Source organism: Corvus cornix, chromosome 7 (genome assembly GCF_000738735.6).
Source record: "Corvus cornix cornix isolate S_Up_H32 chromosome 7, ASM73873v5, whole genome shotgun sequence".
NCBI lineage: Eukaryota > Metazoa > Chordata > Aves > Passeriformes > Corvidae > Corvus > Corvus cornix.
This window is the reverse complement of record NC_046337.1, coordinates 18,387,007-18,405,661: the sequence shown is the minus strand read 5'-3', so window position 1 is coordinate 18,405,661 and position 18,655 is coordinate 18,387,007. Positions and strand designations below refer to the sequence as shown.

General features: G+C 35.2%; 1 protein-coding gene across 3 annotated transcripts in view; it reads left to right on the top strand.

Annotated features, from left to right (window-relative positions):
* Window positions 1-18,655, top strand: part of LOC104693916 (sodium channel protein type 2 subunit alpha-like) — a 70,602-nt gene that overhangs the window by 19,211 nt on the left and 32,736 nt on the right. For 2 of the 3 annotated variants that reach the window (XM_020584997.2, XM_010406863.4), the window contains exons 5-16: window positions 700-818; window positions 1,700-1,789; window positions 3,383-3,511; window positions 4,207-4,298; window positions 5,149-5,421; window positions 5,721-5,784; window positions 6,653-6,794; window positions 6,947-7,153; window positions 10,027-10,326; window positions 13,594-13,941; window positions 14,826-14,958; window positions 17,485-17,723. In XM_020584997.2, the coding sequence (XP_020440586.2) occupies window positions 700-818; window positions 1,700-1,789; window positions 3,383-3,511; window positions 4,207-4,298; window positions 5,149-5,421; window positions 5,721-5,784; window positions 6,653-6,794; window positions 6,947-7,153; window positions 10,027-10,326; window positions 13,594-13,941; window positions 14,826-14,958; window positions 17,485-17,723 (2,136 nt within the window). Of the gene's footprint in view, window positions 1-699; window positions 819-1,699; window positions 1,790-3,382; window positions 3,512-4,018; window positions 4,111-4,206; window positions 4,299-5,148; window positions 5,422-5,720; window positions 5,785-6,652; window positions 6,795-6,946; window positions 7,154-10,026; window positions 10,327-13,593; window positions 13,942-14,825; window positions 14,959-17,484; window positions 17,724-18,655 lie in introns of all 3 variants that reach the window. The other variant, XM_020584998.2, reaches the window with a different exon arrangement.

The following is an 18,655-nucleotide window of genomic DNA, read 5'->3' as shown; positions in this document are numbered from 1 at the left end:
ACAAAAAGATTTGTTGTGATAGGATGCCGAATTCTGGTGTATGTTTGTCTCACATTGCTCAGAACTACCTTAACTGGCAATTTATTAATCATTTTAATTTTTTCACAGATATATGTTTTGGAAGATGCATATAATTGATATTGGTAGTATTTAAAATAGAAAATGAAAGCAAAATTATTTTTAAATTGTGGTTGATTGTGGAGTTACAATTTCTCCTTGTCACTATATATATCTGTGTGTATACAATTCTGTCAAGTATTTGTTCCAAATACAAAGTGGCATTTAGAATTGCCCTTTTGCTATTTTGGTTTTGTTTGTGTTCACTCACAAGGTAGAATGTATTTGATAAATTTGAAGGTCTCACTTTAATCAAAGACTTCATTAAAAATAAAATTGAATTATTTTAGTGACAAAATCCTGCATTTTGCTTTTATTGATAAGCTGCCATTGTGTTTTGTAATTCCCACCAATTTTAATAACATCAGAATTCATTCCACATGCTGGCAAATCTTGCACATTGAAGAATTGGCTGTGGAGGGCTTAATCCATTGTATTCATAGAAATCAGTTATTTTCCTACCACAGGCAGACAGTAGAATGGAACTTGTACCTCTCAGGTGGAGAATGGAAAGTTTTAATAGAAGGTGAAGATATATATGTAGTCAACACTGTATTTTAATTTTGTATTTCTTTTTTGCAGACTTTCATAGTATTGAATAAGGGAAAAGCAATTTTCCGTTTCAGTGCCACATCTGCCTTGTATATTTTAACTCCTTTTAATCCCATCAGAAAAATTGCTATCAAGATTTTGGTACATTCATATCCTTTTTTCTTAATGTTGATTTTAAGTGTTGCTATTTAAAAATACTTAATGACTGAAATAATACTTTTCATGTGGATATACAAATTGTGTCCATGGGGGTGAACTATGCTAAATAAATAAATGTTGTTCACACTTTAAAAAAGGAGCAATATCACACATGAATTGGAGTATGATCTTCATCTCTGCTGAGAGAACTCTCTACTGAACCACCTAAAGCTGTCAGAGTTTAAATATCAGGCTTTATATCTAAAAGGAGACCTGATCCCGTACTAAGCCCTGCAGCTAAGGCCACATTAGTAACAAACCATTGCACTTGAACATATCTAAGGTCACACTTTTACCAAGACCAGTAATACTATTCATGAACTAGACTCGCTTAGCAAGGACAAAAGAGCATGGGTAAAGAGCTGCTTTTTCAGCATTTTATTTTCAGCACTGGGATAGGTGTCCTATAAAAGATTCAGGATAAAGGAGCGTATTTTCAAATATATTTCAATCATGTTCAAAGAAGAACTTGGGCCTAAACAACCAACCTCGACTAAAGATCTTTTAGAATGATCCACCTGTATTAAATGAGTAATTACATTTGGGCAGTCATTCCATGATTTACAGAGTTAAAGATGTGTTTAAATTTCATTTAAAACTTGAACCTGCTATAATTACGAAAGTATTGCATTGTTTTACAGAAGTGCACCGTAATATGCCAGATGGTACACTATTTAAAATACATAAATTTATGTGCAAAGCTTTATTTTCAGACTTTAATTAGAATGTCATGTTATTTGTACACATTTATATACACTTAATATTTTAAAGCAATTTCAGTGTTATAAAGCTGTCCTACTTTTCTGATGTATGTGCCTTAACTATAACCTACATTATTCAGCATGCTTATCATGTGCACTATTTTGACCAACTGTGTATTTATGACCATGAGTAACCCTCCAGACTGGACAAAGAATGTAGAGTAAGTTAAATATTTTTACTTCTTTATTTTTACATCTTTTTTTATGTGTGACTCCAAACAAGAAGCCTTTATAAAAATGTGAAATGCCAGAATGAGCTGGTCCAGAGTCATGAAGAACCAGATTCCATGAGATCATCAATATCTTTCTGGTTTCCTCCTGAATAACTTAAATGATTTAAGAGTAACACCATGTTCATTAAAATTATGTCTGAGGAATAGGTGAACTTCTGCTGTGTAATACAAATAGGAGCTCTTGTCCTTGGATATTCTGAGCTGTAAATTAGAAAAGGAGCTACAGATGTGCAGGTAAAATTGTGCATGTAAAATTGTTGCCATACCTTGCTTGAGTATCCATGATCTCATCACAGTGGGACTTTTATTGTGCCTTACTGATTTGAACTCATAAGTACCTGCCACAACAAGCACACACAACCCACAAACCACAAGAAACTTAAACTGCCAAGGAAAGGGCCTTACCTATGAAAGAGTAACAAAGAGCTGACCTAAATAATGAATATTTCTCTTTCTTGTTCGTGGTTATAAATGCACGTTTATTCTCTAACAAAATACAGATACATGTTTTCCTCTCAAATACTGTAGAATCATAGAATGGTTTGGGTTGGAAAGGATCTTAGACATCATCCAGTTTCAACTCCCTGGCATGCAGGGACACCTTCTACTAGGTCATGTTCCTCAAAGCCTTTTATGTTTTTATTTGAAATACTACTACTCATTAAAGACCTGCTTCTAACCACTTGTTGCTTCTTTCATTCCCTCATTTTCTCAAATAGCCATTACTGGTTTTTATTTGTTTATTTCTCTGCAATAATGAACCTTACACTGAACACTGTTTGGAAACTGCTACCATTAACCCATTCCCAGTTAACAGTGACGATGGCTTGTTAGAATTGCTGAGAGTCTGAAAGGAGAGCAGTAGGGTCTGTAGGTAGAATTCCTTTATTCTGGAGGTCCACGGAGATCCATGTGGGTCTCAGGAAGTGCCTGCATTATGCTGCTTATAACTGACTATTCTATGTTGTTAAATGAATAGCTGCTCACACACCAGGTAAACTGGTAATCATGCTCTACATCTTTGAGAATAACAGTCTGGGCATGATTTCTTATATTTGATTATTGTTTATGAAATAGACATGTAATATAGTCATTAGTATAGTTATTATCCAAAACTGACTTTTACAAAACTTTCTGATTTTGACATAAATAATTCTTCGGTTTTTCCTTAGACGTCTACCTGATTTATGAATGCAAGCAAAGAGGCAACCTTGTGAGTGCCAAAGAATGTACATATAAATATCAAAGTCTGAAATATATCCATAAATACTAGAGTCAGAAATTATTTGTAGGCACAAGAACTAAGATTAAATCAACCTTTTAGAAAATGAGTAGCATATACATCAGGTTCAAATTTCAACAAACACTGAACAGAACTACAATATTTAGGGCAAGTAAAGTTGATAATTTATTCCTTTCACTTCTAAATACTTTTTCTTTTCTTTTAATTCATCTTTGCTAAAGACTGGCACTGTCTATAAGTATGCAAAAATCTATTATTCCTGCTCTGATGATTTTCAGGTACACTTTCACTGGAATTTATACCTTTGAATCACTTATCAAAATTCTTGCAAGGGGATTCTGCTTAGAAGGTTTTACTTTTCTGCGAGACCCATGGAACTGGCTTGACTTCAGTGTCATTTTAATGGCGTAAGTGCTTCAAGAACTTTTTAAGCTTTTAGGGCATGAAATTAGTGGTAAATATTATTATAATAAATGTATTTATTTACACATATTTAATTTTTGCCACCTTTGAAGTTTAGACACCGTATCACACATTTTAGTATTCATAAATCAAAGGAAAATACGGCAGAAGCCGAAATGGAGTGTCAGCCACTAGTGTAATTACTGCTGAGGGACACTAATTTCATGTCCTACATTTTTCCGCTCACCAGCAATGAAGCCATCCCTTTGACTTCATGTCACCGTCCCATTACAAGCTAATTAGTTTAACTAGATGTTCAAATACAAATCAGTGAGTTTCACTTCAATGACATTTAATCAAAATTGATGAAAATAATTATTAAAGTGAAATGTACTGAAGAGACAGGTAAATTTTGAAGTATGATTGCTAGTATTGCCACAGAGGTTTTGAAGACCCACTTAATTAGTATAAGCTCTGCCTCAATTCTGAATAACTGTGATTTAATCCTACAGGTATGTAACAGAATTTGTAAACCTAGGCAATGTTTCAGCTCTTCGAACTTTCAGAGTATTGAGAGCTTTGAAAACTATTTCTGTAATTCCAGGTAAGAAGTAGTTGGTGTAAGGTGTTAGGCCCCTCGTATCTCCAACTGTTATTTGTGTGCTGTCATTGTGTTTGTGTGTGAACTCCCCTATTACAGATATGTGACAGAGTTTGTGGACCTGGGCAATGTCTCAGCGTTGAGAACATTCAGAGTTCTCCGAGCTTTGAAAACAATATCAGTCATTCCAGGTGAGAGCCAGGTTAAACACCGAGGCTGACTTTTGTTCCATTGAATTCACTTTCTTTGAGCATAAGTTTGCTGTTGGCTGCTCATGTTGCCAAAAAAAAAAAAAGAAAAAAAAGGCATGGATCATTAACCTAGATTATGATTCTTTGCCTTTTCAGCATTAGCTTCTTTTATTTTGCAAAATCAGCCTTTGAGTTTAACAGATTCTTGCATGAAACATAAAATATGAGGCCTATGGGTTATTTTGCTTTGTTTTTCTGCATTTTATTGTGACAAATTGCCTCTACTTTATAAAAGCTTAGTGCTATGGCTTTCTTGGTTTTGAAATTTTTCCTTTGTTTTACCACTTAAGATTGATAATTAGTCTTAAAAATAAACAAGTAACAACAAAAGAAGATACCAAAGAGAAAATAAATGATGCACAGGAAAATTTATCAAATGCAAATGACTTTTTCATTCAAAATTACTTGCAATTCTATCTCATGCTGTCTTCGCGTTGTTGTGAAGTGTTCCAGTTTAGTATTAACTGGAAACTGAATTATTGGCAGAATATTTAATGCAGAGAAAAATTAGGAAATGCAATCGAATCTGTACTAGGAAACCATGATTGATAAATTTTCCTGCTTGAGAATAATATTATATATTTGATTTATTGGAATATATGTACATTGCATATTCATAAAAAGGAATCTTTTTCTTTCATTCATCTTCACAAGCTCTGAGGCTGCTCATGAAGCTTTACCTTTAAAAAATAAAAAAAAAAATTCTTTTTAAGTGTCTGCATGGCCTCTTAATTATATGGGAAGGGCAAAGATACTCTTTGATAATTCTACGGATCTTTTTTGTTTGCAGGCCTGAAGACTATTGTGGGAGCCCTGATTCAGTCTGTGAAGAAGCTCTCAGATGTGATGATCCTGACTGTGTTTTGTCTGAGTGTATTTGCACTGATAGGGCTGCAGCTGTTCATGGGCAACTTGAGGAATAAATGCCTGCAGTGGCCTCCAGACAATTCTACTTTTGAAATAAACATTATTTCCTACTTTAACAGCACAATGAATGAAAATGGTACATTTGTTAACATGACAGTGAGCACGTTTAACTGGAAGGATTACATTGAGGATGAAAGTAAGAACATCTGATGTAACTATTTTAATATATTTGTGGCCAAAATATGTAATTATTTGTGACCAATCAAAGAACATTGAGAGGTTTATATTTCTGCCTTATGTAGAACTGCTTACAGTCACTTTTTGACAGAGATCAAATACAGTAAAAAAAAAAATAACCATAAAGGTTCCTAAACAAGCTACAAAGTGAGCAGTATCTAGCCTCTTTGATTTAACATATTTTTTTTTTATTTTACTTTGTAGCACCTTCAGGTTTATTTGATCTATTCATATATATTTCTAATGCTTTCTACACAGCTCATTTTTACATCTTGGAAGGACAAAGAGATGCCCTACTTTGTGGTAATAGCTCTGATGCAGGGTAAGACCCTTTCAAAAATTCTCTGTTATGCTCTGTAGAAAAAACAGTAACAGGAAACCTAGTTGCAACTTCATATTTAGAAGAGTTACAGAACTTATGAAGTTTTGCAGCTAAGCAAGAATTTCTTACTTGTGTCAAAACGTTTTACCCTCTGGCTAAACAAAATACCAATTAACAGCCTTTTCCCTGCTTGATTGGAAAATGAAGTTGGTTTTATTAATAAAATCTGAAATTTTGTAAAGTCTCTTTTGGTGATTTACTGATTGAAGAAGGTAGGAGGCAACAAAAGTTAGAAGTGAGAAAGAGAACATGGAAAATATTAAGAAAGCACAACAGTGACTTCATAGTTCAAGATTGAATCTATTTTTCAAGCCTAACTCTTATTTTTGGCAAATTCTGCCATTTACATGTGCCAAATTATGAGCCTAGAATTGTTAGCTGAACTCGGATGCCTGACTGGCAACAGTGAAGAGGTTTACTATATATATATCAGCATTATGTGGGAAATCCCTAATATTACAATTGGATTTAGCTAATAATATTGTTTAATCTGTCTGTAACCTTAACAACATTTTAGCAATTATTTTGGCAGGAAATAATTCATTTAGAATAAAGATTCCATTTGCAAAATGTAATTGAGGAGAGTTTTAATATTTAGGTCATTTCAACCAGTGAGCGGATGGAATGGGTATCTTTCATTTACTATGTTCTTAGTTAAATTCTTAGGAATTTTTTTTCTGATTGAATTTAATTGTAATTTATGGATTTCCTGTGGAAAAATAATGCATATTCTTCCAAAAGACAATACATATGTTCTAGAAGGGAATAAAAGTTATGACTAAGTGCCTCCTGTTTGGTTTTCACATAGGCAATGCCCAGAAGGATATATATGTGTGAAAGCTGGTAGAAACCCCAACTATGGCTACACAAGTTTTGACACCTTCAGTTGGGCTTTTTTGTCTCTGTTTCGGCTAATGACTCAGGACTTCTGGGAAAACCTCTATCAGCTGGTAAGAAATTATTATGACATAAATAGTAAACTGTTGGTGACCTCCAAAATTACATAAATAGGCTTATTTTTACATGAGCTGAAAGCAAAATGTTGTTGCAGTGAAAAAGGTAAGCGGTGAAATAATATATAGATATGCTTTCTGCTCCCCAGACTCTTCGTGCTGCTGGGAAGACATACATGATCTTTTTTGTTCTGGTGATTTTTCTGGGCTCTTTCTACCTGATCAACCTCATCCTGGCTGTGGTCGCCATGGCCTATGAAGAGCAGAATCAAGCAACAATGGAAGAAGCAGAGCAGAAAGAGGCAGAATTTCAACAGATGCTGGAACAACTAAAGAAGCAACAGGAAGAAGCTCAGGTAATGATAGAAATTGTCCTTTCTGAACAACCTTGTTCTTAAGGCAAGGAAAAAATCTTTTATGATTAACAACACATACACATTGTGCAATGAATTGTGGAAAATAAAAGGTCTTGTTTACCATGCAAGTTATAAAAGTGGAAATAGCCAATGAAAACCAGAAACGAACCAGACAGTAAAAAAAGCAAGTTAATGGTACTGAAAAGAATGTTACTTCATTCACCAAGGGATTGTAAAAGTAAAATGTTTGTCGTAAGAGTGTTCTAGAAACCTGACATTAAATAGTCATAATTAATGGTGCTTTTATGTTACAGATCTTATAAATAGCATGAACGAAGTCTAGTGATGTTACTTCTGGTTTACATCTGAGTGAGAATTGCCAAGCTGGCTGTACTTAATAGTATTCATCAAATAGAGAGAAGGATCGTAATCAGTGTTCTTTTAGGTTTCTATCCCGCAAAATAATTAAAAATATCCCTAATTGACGCTGTAGTAAATCAGAAGTTTATGTATTCTTAGAAGAGACAAGCAATATTCAAAACCAGATGAGCAATATTCATAACAAAGATATTATTTCAGAATTCTTTTAAAGTAATCTTTGTTTCCTTTCAAAAGAGAAGAAAATTATTTAAAGTTTTATGAGAAAAAGACATTTCAATAGACACTTTTGTGAAAGATTTTCTTATCTGAAAGTAAAATATATGCAGGGGTTCATCTCTGTGAGTCAGCCATCTGTCTAATTTCTGGACTGATTTACCATTGCTTTTCAAATGGCATTTAGTCATTTTCAACAGGACAGTGTTTATAAAATGCTAGCAAATTTGAATCTTCTATGAAACTATGTTTTTGGTAGTACTTTGCAGGTATTTTCCATAAGTTAGAATGACTCCATAAAGTGCTAATAAAAAGAGAAATTCTCTGTTTTTTCGCTTGAACAGAAATCTTTATGTATGACCTGTGAAATCTAATTAGCATATCTTAATTTTAGTCATTAAACTTTATCCTTTCCACATTACTAAAGAAAGAGCAGAATCCTGCAAAACTCAAATTTAGAAAGGTTGAATGTCAGCAAAGTGTACATTGCTGGCTTTTTCTTAAATCTGGTATTTTAATGCCTTAAAGGCACTAAATCACATTATATCAAAAGATATCAGGAGGCTCATCTAGATGTTTGTATGTCTGCAAGTGGGGAAAAATGACACTGATCCAGACATAGAAAGAAAAATAGAATATGAAACAGAGACTACAAGTCAGGTTGAATAAAGACCCTGGAAAGTCATATTTTTTTAAATGAGTGACCACTACATTCATTATAAGTAAACCATTATTACAGTCAGGATCTCTTTTGTTTATGAAAACGTTAGCAGAAAGTAGGCAGTACAAGGTGGATCACTGATGTGTTGAGTTAGTTGCTGAGGCAGAAATTACTTTGGGACCCATCTCTTCACCCCCTTGACACTGAACTTATTCATCCACAAATTAAGTCATCACAGTGGTCTTTGGGTTGCTCCACTTGTTTGACCTTTACTGTTAGTATTATGAAGTAGATAGGTGATGACTCAGCATCTGCCACCTTTGTTTCTGTTCAAGTCTTTGAAGGATGATATTCTGAACCAGTATGACAAAACTTTGAGTATTGTTTTTTTATTTTATAAACACTTCAGAATCCCTATAATATTCCATTTAGCAGAAAAAGTCTGTGTACAGTCAACTTCTATAGCATGGGTTGTATGTTGTGGCAAAGAAAGACATTAATTCATTCTATGAGCTTTCAAACTATCCTTTCCTGCTGTAGAGAGATGTCATTATTCCTGAAATACTTGAATATAATATTGGCATTGAATATAATATGTTTTGCTGGATAATTACTAATCATCTTGTTATATAACCCTAGTCTATTGCCATTTATCACACCACCCTTTTTTGTAAGCTAAGAGCAGCCTTTCATCTTCCCGAAGATATTTCCACTACAGAATTTCATAGGAATCTCCCACAGTTCTTTCGAGGAACAACACCGGACATACTCTCAATTCTTCTTTTTTTGATGACAACCTTTCTCTAATGAACCACAACTAGTAGGCTGACCACTGTAGTTAAAGATACTGGTCCTGAGTTTTGGGATGACTCTGCTCTAGTAAGTCATCTCATCCCTTTCTATCCAAGAAGAAAACTAAACTTTTCTTCTTCTCTCAGGCTGTAGCACCAACAGGCAATAAATGTACCTTTGCATATCTATAACAAAGACCTAGAGTGCAGATATGGTGGGACACGTGGGAGGAGAAACGTGAAGAGGGAGGCAGGGCTTGAAGATGTGCCTAGAGAGTGTGCCTGGTACCAGCAAAGGCAGAAGGAAAGTAAAGGGAGTGTTCTTGCTGTGAAGACAGTGAGGAAAGGCTGGATTCAACTACTTTCATGGCACTATTTGGATTTTGATACATTAATACACATGATGAGTGTTAGGCATTAGTTTTCTCTGTAAGAGCTCAGAAGGGATTAGCTGAATTAGACCATGATGTGGGGCTTTTCTCCAGAGAAAATGGAGTAACAGGTCTGAAATACATGAAAAAGCATTATGTTAACACTTTTCTGACTACTTTTATTTTAGACCAGTGCCTTGTGCAGCAATACTTTAAGAAATAGTGTAGCTATTATTCTGCTGAAGTTGGTGCTTCAAATAGCTCATGCTGCTAAACAGTGAGGAGCTGTACGACTCAATAGTTTGTCTTCAGTAAAATTTTTTGGGGTATATTTACACACTCAAGAGTGTGCAAAGAGCATTATTATCACAGTGATAATAAAAACCAGTTGATAAAAGACTATAAAATTATTCTTTTTTTGGCCTACTAAGAATACCTTGCTTTGTAACCTGACAGACAACAGCAGCAGTAGCAGCGGCATCAGTTGCATCAAGAGATTTCAGTGGTGTAGGGGGATTAGGAGAACTCTTGGAAAGCTCTTCAGAAGCATCAAAGCTGAGCTCAAAGAGTGCTAAAGAAAGAAGAAACAGAAGGAAGAAAAGAAGACAGAAAGAAATGTCTGAAGCAGAGGACAAAGGAGATATCGATAAGTTCCCCAAGTCTGAGTCAGAAGACAGTATCAGAAGGAAAAGTTTCCGCTTCTCCACTGAAGGAAGTCAACTGACATATGAAAAAAGGCTCACTTCTCCTCACCAGGTACAGCACTCTATTTTACTAAGTCACATGTGTTCACTCTACTTTTATTTTCACTGATATTACAGCAGGTTTACATATGGAAGTTATGTAAATGGTGAATGAAGGAAAAATCAGTGGAAGCACCATTCACAGTGTAAGTTTGAGATGTTTGACCCATTCTATTAGCAAAGGGATAAAACAACATTCTAGGAATACTTATAAACTTAATTAACACATTTCTGAAACTGTATTTCTGAGGATGTGTCTAGCAGACTGGAGAAAGAAAGATTAGTATTCATATATATGCATTAATGAACCATACATTCTGGATCCATTTCAAAACTGTACAAATATGTGGGGTTTTTAGCAGACTGCAACATCAAAATAGTCTGCACAGGAAATCCCACATTACCAGTAGTTTCTATTATTTTCCTTAATTAGCTTCTTTAATGTGAAGATAATGCGAATAGTTGCACTAGTACTGCACAGTAAGGACAAACTACATAGGGATCTTTCAGGCTCATATATATAACAATTTAGTCATACTGTTCTTTTTCGTTAGAAATCCATTATACATGACAGAGAATCATTGCAATCATAGGAAAAAAGTAGTTTATGAAGGACCTCTGGACATGATTTAATCCAAAGTTCAAAGCTCTACTCCCATAAATCAAAGGGTCTCTACAGCTCCCTGAAAGGGGGTTGTGGCTGGGTGGGGGTCAGCGTCCTAGGCAACCAGTGACAGGATAAGAGGAAATAGGCTCAAGATGTGCCAGAAGAATATCAGATTGGACATCAGGAGGAATTCCTTCATGGAAAGGATTGTAAAATATTGGAATGGACTACTCAGGGAGGTGGTGGAGTCAGCATCCCTTGAGGTGTTCAAGAAATGACTGGACATAGCACTTAGTGCCATGGTCTAGTTGACAAGGTGGTGATCAGCCAAAGGTTGGGCTTGATGGTCTTGGAGGTGTTTTCTAGCCTAAATGATTCTGTGCTACTTTTGCTTATTTCAAGGCTACACACAGTTATGGCATTCTTAGAAAAAATCACTCAAAATGCATCTCTTCAAAATGATAATGTGTGGTCTGAGCCAATAGATGGCATTTACCTAAGAATACCATCCAGATTAAGAATAACTAATTAAAGACTCTCTTAACATTTTTTTTTTTCAGTTGTAACAAAGCTTTGGGGCAAAAGTTGACAGCATACAACTAAAACTTGGGTGCCACAAGAGCGAAAGAATTGCAAACAATAGAATTGGTAAAGGAAGAGTTCATTTGTTTTGTTAGCCATGGAGTATCTCCCTGGTGAGACAGGGTCCAGAGCAGGAAACAATGAGGCAGAATGGTAAGGAGAGATAATCTGCTCTGCTGGTCCCTGTAAGAGGTTTTGTCCTTTGATACTATATTCCATATGCAGTTTGCCAGAAAAGTTAAACCTTCCTTTCAGTCCTTACTTTCTAGTAGCATGTAGACACATATATTTCTGCCTCTACATGTGTTAAAATTGCAGCCACTTTGGCTTATAGCTTTTGTCTCAACGCAGCAGGAACTTGCAGAACAGCCATTGTTTCTCCCAAATCCCTGAGGGGGCTAATCTAATTAGCTGTGCTCAAAATGTGGTAACACATATTGGAAAGATTGGCCTGCAAATAAAACATAGCAGCCATGGGAACATTCTCTAAAAGAACAAGGGTATCACTGGTAGTCAGATGAAACCCTGGTGAGCATGTCATTTTTTGAAGGACTGTAGGTTGGCCAGATATATTTAAAAGGAAATGTTAAAAGGGTGTAGTAATTAGTTTACCGCTTTTTCAGAATTCAGCGTCATATTCTGTAGAAGCTAGGGGTTTCTTTTGGATAAAATTATCTTTCAGTATAAGCAAAACAGCATTTTTTCTCCAGCCAACTTTACATAAATGGGTTAGCAAAATCATTTGGCTGATATTTTTCAAATAACTCAGCCTGAGGCTGACAACCAGAATAGAAAATTTCAGCCCAAACTATTAAAATTTGGTATAGATATAAGAGCTATACCAAAGAGCAGAAAAAAATACATCTCATAATGGTAAACACCTTCCAACCCTGGTAAACAACAGGCAGTTCTACCATTTCAGTACATACATTATGTGTGTGAATTTATATATCTGACTATGCATATACAGAGATACATATGGGTTGATATATGTATATATACAGTGTTTGATTTTCAACGTATTAACATAGGATTATATAATATAGGACAGTTTTCACTTTCACTTTAATTATACCTGGGATCAGACCCATTGCTATTACATATGAGGACTTTCCACCTGCAAAAATACTGAAAAGGCGACAATAGTCTCAAACCAGGTTTTTGATGAACAAAGATGTGAAGATTTGTACAAATGCAGTACTGAAGGCTGAATGCCAGGTTACTTTTCTCCACAATTAGTACTCATTTTATTTATTCATGAATGCTGTTAATAAAATATGTAGCAAGGGAGAAGAACACTTCATTAACCGGCTTCTACTGTAATTAAAAGATAAATTACCAACAACCACTGATTTATTTTTCTCACCCGTAGCAGAATATCTTTAGGTAACGGTGTCCCTGATGAATACTTGCTTTGAGCTGCCTGATAACAGAGTGGTACATTCTGGCAGGTGTGTGCAGCCTGCTATAGCCCCCAGAGAGCTATGCCTAAGAGTGCTGCTACTGTATCTCCAAAGCTTCCCCAAGCTGTCTCCTCTGTAGTCTAGTTATTTTTCCCCCACTGTTGAGCCTATTGTGAAGAAGTCAGTCAAGTTCCTTACATCAGTTTAGAAGGATCTCAATACCAAACTTAAGATCACTTCTGCATCTACCAAATAAAAGAGAAAACAGTGATCAGTGAGCATTGTTAGTTGTTATCCCTAGGAATCCGGGGGATGAAGAAGAGAAGTAAAGCACTTTTAGCTCTGTACTCTAATAGAAGGAATAAAAGATAAATACCTGCAAAACCTTGATAGTGATATTGAAAACTGTCTCCAGCACAGTCCATACCAGCTCTATGCACCGTCTTCACTCGGAACTCTTCAACCTTGCTTATGTCTTCTGCGCAACTTTTCCTTAGTCCTGCTACATTACCTTAAAAGAATTTTCCCCTCTACTTCAGGTCCCCTGGTGAACACATTCCCCTAATGGACACACTTATAATAAAATGACTATCCTTCCTCCAGCACTGTAACTGTTCTTTGAAAAGCCAAGAACTTACAACTTTAGTTCTAATGCTGTTTTGTTTGGTTTGTTTTAAATCTTTTACAGTCTTTGTTAAGCATTCGTGGTTCTCTGTTCTCACCGAGGCGCAACAGCAAAACCAGCATTTTCAGTTTCAGAGGTCATGCAAAGGATATAGGATCTGAAAATGATTTTGCTGATGATGAACATAGCACTCTTGAAGACAATGAGAGCAGAAGAGATTCTCTCTTTGTCCCAAATCGACATGGAGAAAGGCGCAACAGTAACATTAGTCAGGCGAGTGTGTCATCTAGAATGATACCAGCCCTTCCAGTAAATGGGAAGATGCACAGCACTGTGGATTGCAATGGAGTGGTTTCCTTGGTTGGAGGACCTTCAGCTCTAACTTCACCTACTGGTCAGCTTATACCAGAGGTAATTATAAGTAAATCAGTAATTATTGCAGTTTGGTTCAGGCACAGAATTTTCTCTTGTTCCTCATCTCTGCATTCCTTATAATTTCTTAAAGAAATAATTTGCAATAGTTTCTAAACAAGAGAACATAAAGGAAAAAAGTCCTCAACCTCCTATGTCTAAGGCTTAGTAAAGTAATGTATTCTTGCTTTCAGCAAGACATCTGCACATGGAAAAAAAAGAAGATTAATTGAATTTGATAATTTGTATATAGTTTTGTTTCAACAAAGGTAGACATTCAATATATAAACAAAGCTATAGCATGGAAATATGTATAGGAAAACTCCTATAAAATTAAACAGAAGGTGGTTACTACTCCCATGATAGTTACTAGAAATAACCCTTTCCGAATTTTTTCTCGAGGAATTTTGTCTCATGCTTTTCATGAGAAAAACGTGTACCATTCCTAAATATCTTTCCAATTACATAACATTTCAGCCTCAGTTTCAAACTTCTGTAAGCTAAGATGTTCTTTCAAACATTCAAATAAGCAAGCCTTGCCCATACACAGTATTTTATATATTAGTATTATTATTATCATCACTATCAAGAAGGTACCTAGCAAAAATTTTGTTCAGCCAGTCATTTAAATGTGAAACACCTCCAGTCCCACATTGTGTTGGTATTGGGTCCTTCAGGTGATTCGCTACACTGTACAAAATTCCCACTGAGTTCACCAATAAAGAAGAAAGAAATCCTGACAAGAACAGAAACATTCAGTGTGTAAGAAAAGCATATTACATTGCACAAAGATGATTTTGATTATCACTACAATATTTATGCAGTAAATACTGTTAGTTGGCTGTTGAAAAGTATGGTCTAATTCCTCAGTATTTCATTTACAGGGCACCACTACTGAAACAGAAATAAGGAAAAGAAGACTGAGTTCATATCAAATTTCCATGGAAATGCTGGAAGAGTCTGCTGCAAGACAAAGAGCAATGAGCATAGCCAGCATACTTACAAATACAATGGAAGGTATTTGATGCATTTTATCTGACAGGCAGTTCAGTGAAGTTCTGCTAACTACATGTACAGAGAAATTATTTACATAATTTGCTTTGTAAATGTAAAACTGGACATGTGGAGTGTCTGAATGTCAGATACAAAAGGCTTTTGAGCATTTCTAAGGTCATTTACACAATCTAAATGCTTAACCATTTATTTTTCATAGCCCCTTCCAAAATATTACTCTACTAAGTGGACTAACAAATAATGGTAGCTAGGGGGATGCCAGAGCCTCAAACAGAAAATATAGGGATTTCTTTTTCCATTAGACATCAGCAGGAAAAATCAATTAAGATAACCCAGGAATTGCCACTATAAAGACAGTGATGTACTAGAGCAATCATTTCCCTTGGGCTTTAAATCCAAGGATAGACAATAGGAAATTGGAATGAGAAATATAAAGGAAAAAACCCCAAATGTAATCAACCCATGCCACTGCCCAAAAAGTGTCTTAAGTATTTCTTAAATTTTTGGAGTTATCAAAGATGAAAAAAAAAAATTGTATTTTCTATATGGAAAAGCATACTTCTTGGGATTTTTTTTCCTATTTAATGGAAACTGAGTATGCTCACTCTTCATATATATGCCATTAATTTTATAAGCTTGCAGTATCTATCTACTGGATACTGGCAAAGTGTGGCAGGTGTTACAGTAAGACCAACCTTGCAGATACAACATATATTCTAAAAAGACAAGAAATTACCAAGAAACATTGCAGTGTTACTAAGCCAGTATTGAAATATAATTTTAAAGTGAGTTCTGAAGCCCTTTGCTCTCAGATAAACAAAGAGATCGCAAACTAATTGTAGTAAGAAATGTAAGGTTTATATCACCTATTTTCTTCTAAAAAAAACCTGTTCTCACAAACGTGTATCTTCATGAGTATGTTGTCCTACTTTAGTGCAAGTGTGAGCTGTTGGTACCTCTTAAATCTTGGTTCTCCTCTCTGTAAACAGGATATCGCCTTAGAGAGCGCTGCATTCTTCCTCTAATTAAATAGTTTGTCCTTCCACTCTCCTGACCAGAAAAAAACATGTCAATGTAAACAAAACTGTCCTGATAGTCACCTCCTTACCCATGTCTGGTTTCCACCATTTCAGAAATTGCTAAGCACAGCAACGGAGTCTTCTGTGTCAACTCAGCATCCAGTATGAGTGGTCACTTTTGTCCAAGGCCAGTCCTGTCCTGCCTTTCATCATTCTGAGTTGCATGTTCAGAAATGTGATTATACCACCCAATCCATATATTCCTTCTGAAGTACTGTCTTTGTTGTGGTTTATAAAGACTATAGAAAGCTTTAGCTACTTATGATATCCTTTTCTGCCTGGAGAACTTGTTTATTTCAGTAGTTTGAAAGCTTTTAACTTCCAGTAATTCCACCCATATAAGACAATATTAGAGGCAAAAATCAATTGACTGGTCTTCAAAGTAGATTTTTGCAGTAAATCCTTATTAGCAAATCTGTGGAACAGCTATTGTAGCAAAGTCATCCATAAGTGTCATGATGATGGACATCTCTCTGTGCTCTAAGGGATGCCTGAAAAATGGGAAATTTCCAAGTTGAGTTGATGGCATTACGCGGAAATTTTATCAAAACTGTTGTGGACATTTCTTACATATTTTGTAGTCTTAGTATTTCTCACTTAAGCAATCATCAATCTTCCTTCTACGCTGTCCTCAAACATTCCATCACATCAGACATTCATTCTTGCTATTATTAACTTAGAAGAAGTTACTCTTCTTCTGTAACTTTGACAATATTGACAGTGAAATGGAAGAAAAAATAGTTTCCAAAGATTCTAATTTAAAGCAGTTGCTAAACAGAGTTGTTCTCCTAATACAGATATATGTTGTACTGTTTGTCAGTTGATAGATGCTGCAACTGTACAAGACATTTTCAAACCAAATTAAATAATAATTTACAAATAAGAAAGCAGGCATGCAATACATTAAAAATAGCCATTCAAATAAGAAATTAGAGGTATGCATTACAGATCATTTATCTGATATTGTAGTGGTTCAGTGTAGTAGCAAACATAACACTTTTAGTATCTCAAATCAAAATATGTACTCATGTTTTGTACATACTAGAAAAAATGTGAATCCTTTATGAAGCTTATACCAATTATATATAGCAGCTCACTGACGAGTGAATCATGTTGGCTTTTAATATCTATAATTAAGATATCTGCTGTAAGCAAGTCAAGTAACCTAAACTAACTCTCTAGATTCTCCCTACTGTCATGGGAAAGACAAATACATTTCTCTCTTTAGACAGTTGTCTCCGATGATTTACTCTGACTTCACTGTCCATTGGTTGTAGAGGATCTTAAATAAAGTAGATGCCTTACTTTAAGGTGGCTGCACATGGGTGAGGGAAATCTCATGTTAGTGAGAGCTGTTTATTTGATTGATATAATCTTTTTCCATATTTTAAAGCAAGAACTTCCAGAAGATAAATTTGTAATATTCATTTTTTCTATTTTTTCTTTTCAGAGCTTGAAGAATCCAGACAGAAATGCCCACCATGCTGGTACAGATTTGCAAATACTTTCTTGATCTGGGATTGCTGGAGTCCATGGTTAAAAGTAAAGCATGTCGTCAATTTAGTTGTGATGGATCCATTTGTTGATCTTGCTATAACTATTTGCATTGTTTTAAACACCTTGTTTATGGCCATGGAACATTACCCAATGACAGAACAGTTTAGCAGTGTCCTTTCTGTGGGGAACCTGGTAAGTAGTTTGTCATGCACTACTTTTTGATGTAAAAATACCCTTTTCTAAAAGAAGACATGTATAAATGCATTGAATTTGTTTTAAATCTATTCCAAAAATGTCTTTTTATAATCAATTTAGAAATGGTACATATGATTTTCACAGGTAAAGTGATTTTTTTCCTGAAGCCTTTGTCTTTCATGAATCTTGTTTTCTAACTACTATAATGAAATAACTGAATATAGATGGAAGTGCAGTCTTTCACTGGAATGCCAGACTTGTTGATGTCTACCTTGGGTTTTTTCTTTCCAATGTTAAGGTAGATTATGCAATTTTTACCATGATACTGATATTACATCACAGAAAATATTTTTCTTCCATACAAAATTGATGAAATATTCAATGTCAGAATTTCTCTTGGAAATTTTCAGTTACACTACAGTGAAAATACCTTTATAAAAAAGGCATGCTCCCAAACTTCTTTGTTGCGCTGCACAAACAACTGATCACTACACAGTTCAAGAAAGTTTTGAGTTAAATTCTGGATTTAAAAACACTAAAAAGCATTGATAATTTCACATTTGGCACTCGGAGATAATTCACATCACATTATCACCCTGAAATTCACTTTCCTAAAGGAAATAGCTGTCACACAGCATGGTAACTATGTGTGAAACTTCTTTATTCTTACAAAAAGCCCGGTACAAGAAACTCCAACTTCCCTTGTCTACAAGACAGACTTCAGAGGGTCTATGCTTAGAGAGTCTGACATTAGAGAGTAAAACTTTTAGACTGTAAGCTAGGAAAATCTTGCTGTCAAGTCTTGTTTTACTTTACTGGAACCATCTGCATCAAACAGGACTTAAAACACCAGGTGACATCACATCATCTCCTGGATGGATAGTCCAGCACATACCAGGGAGCTGAACTGCTGCCTGGTCAATAGCTTT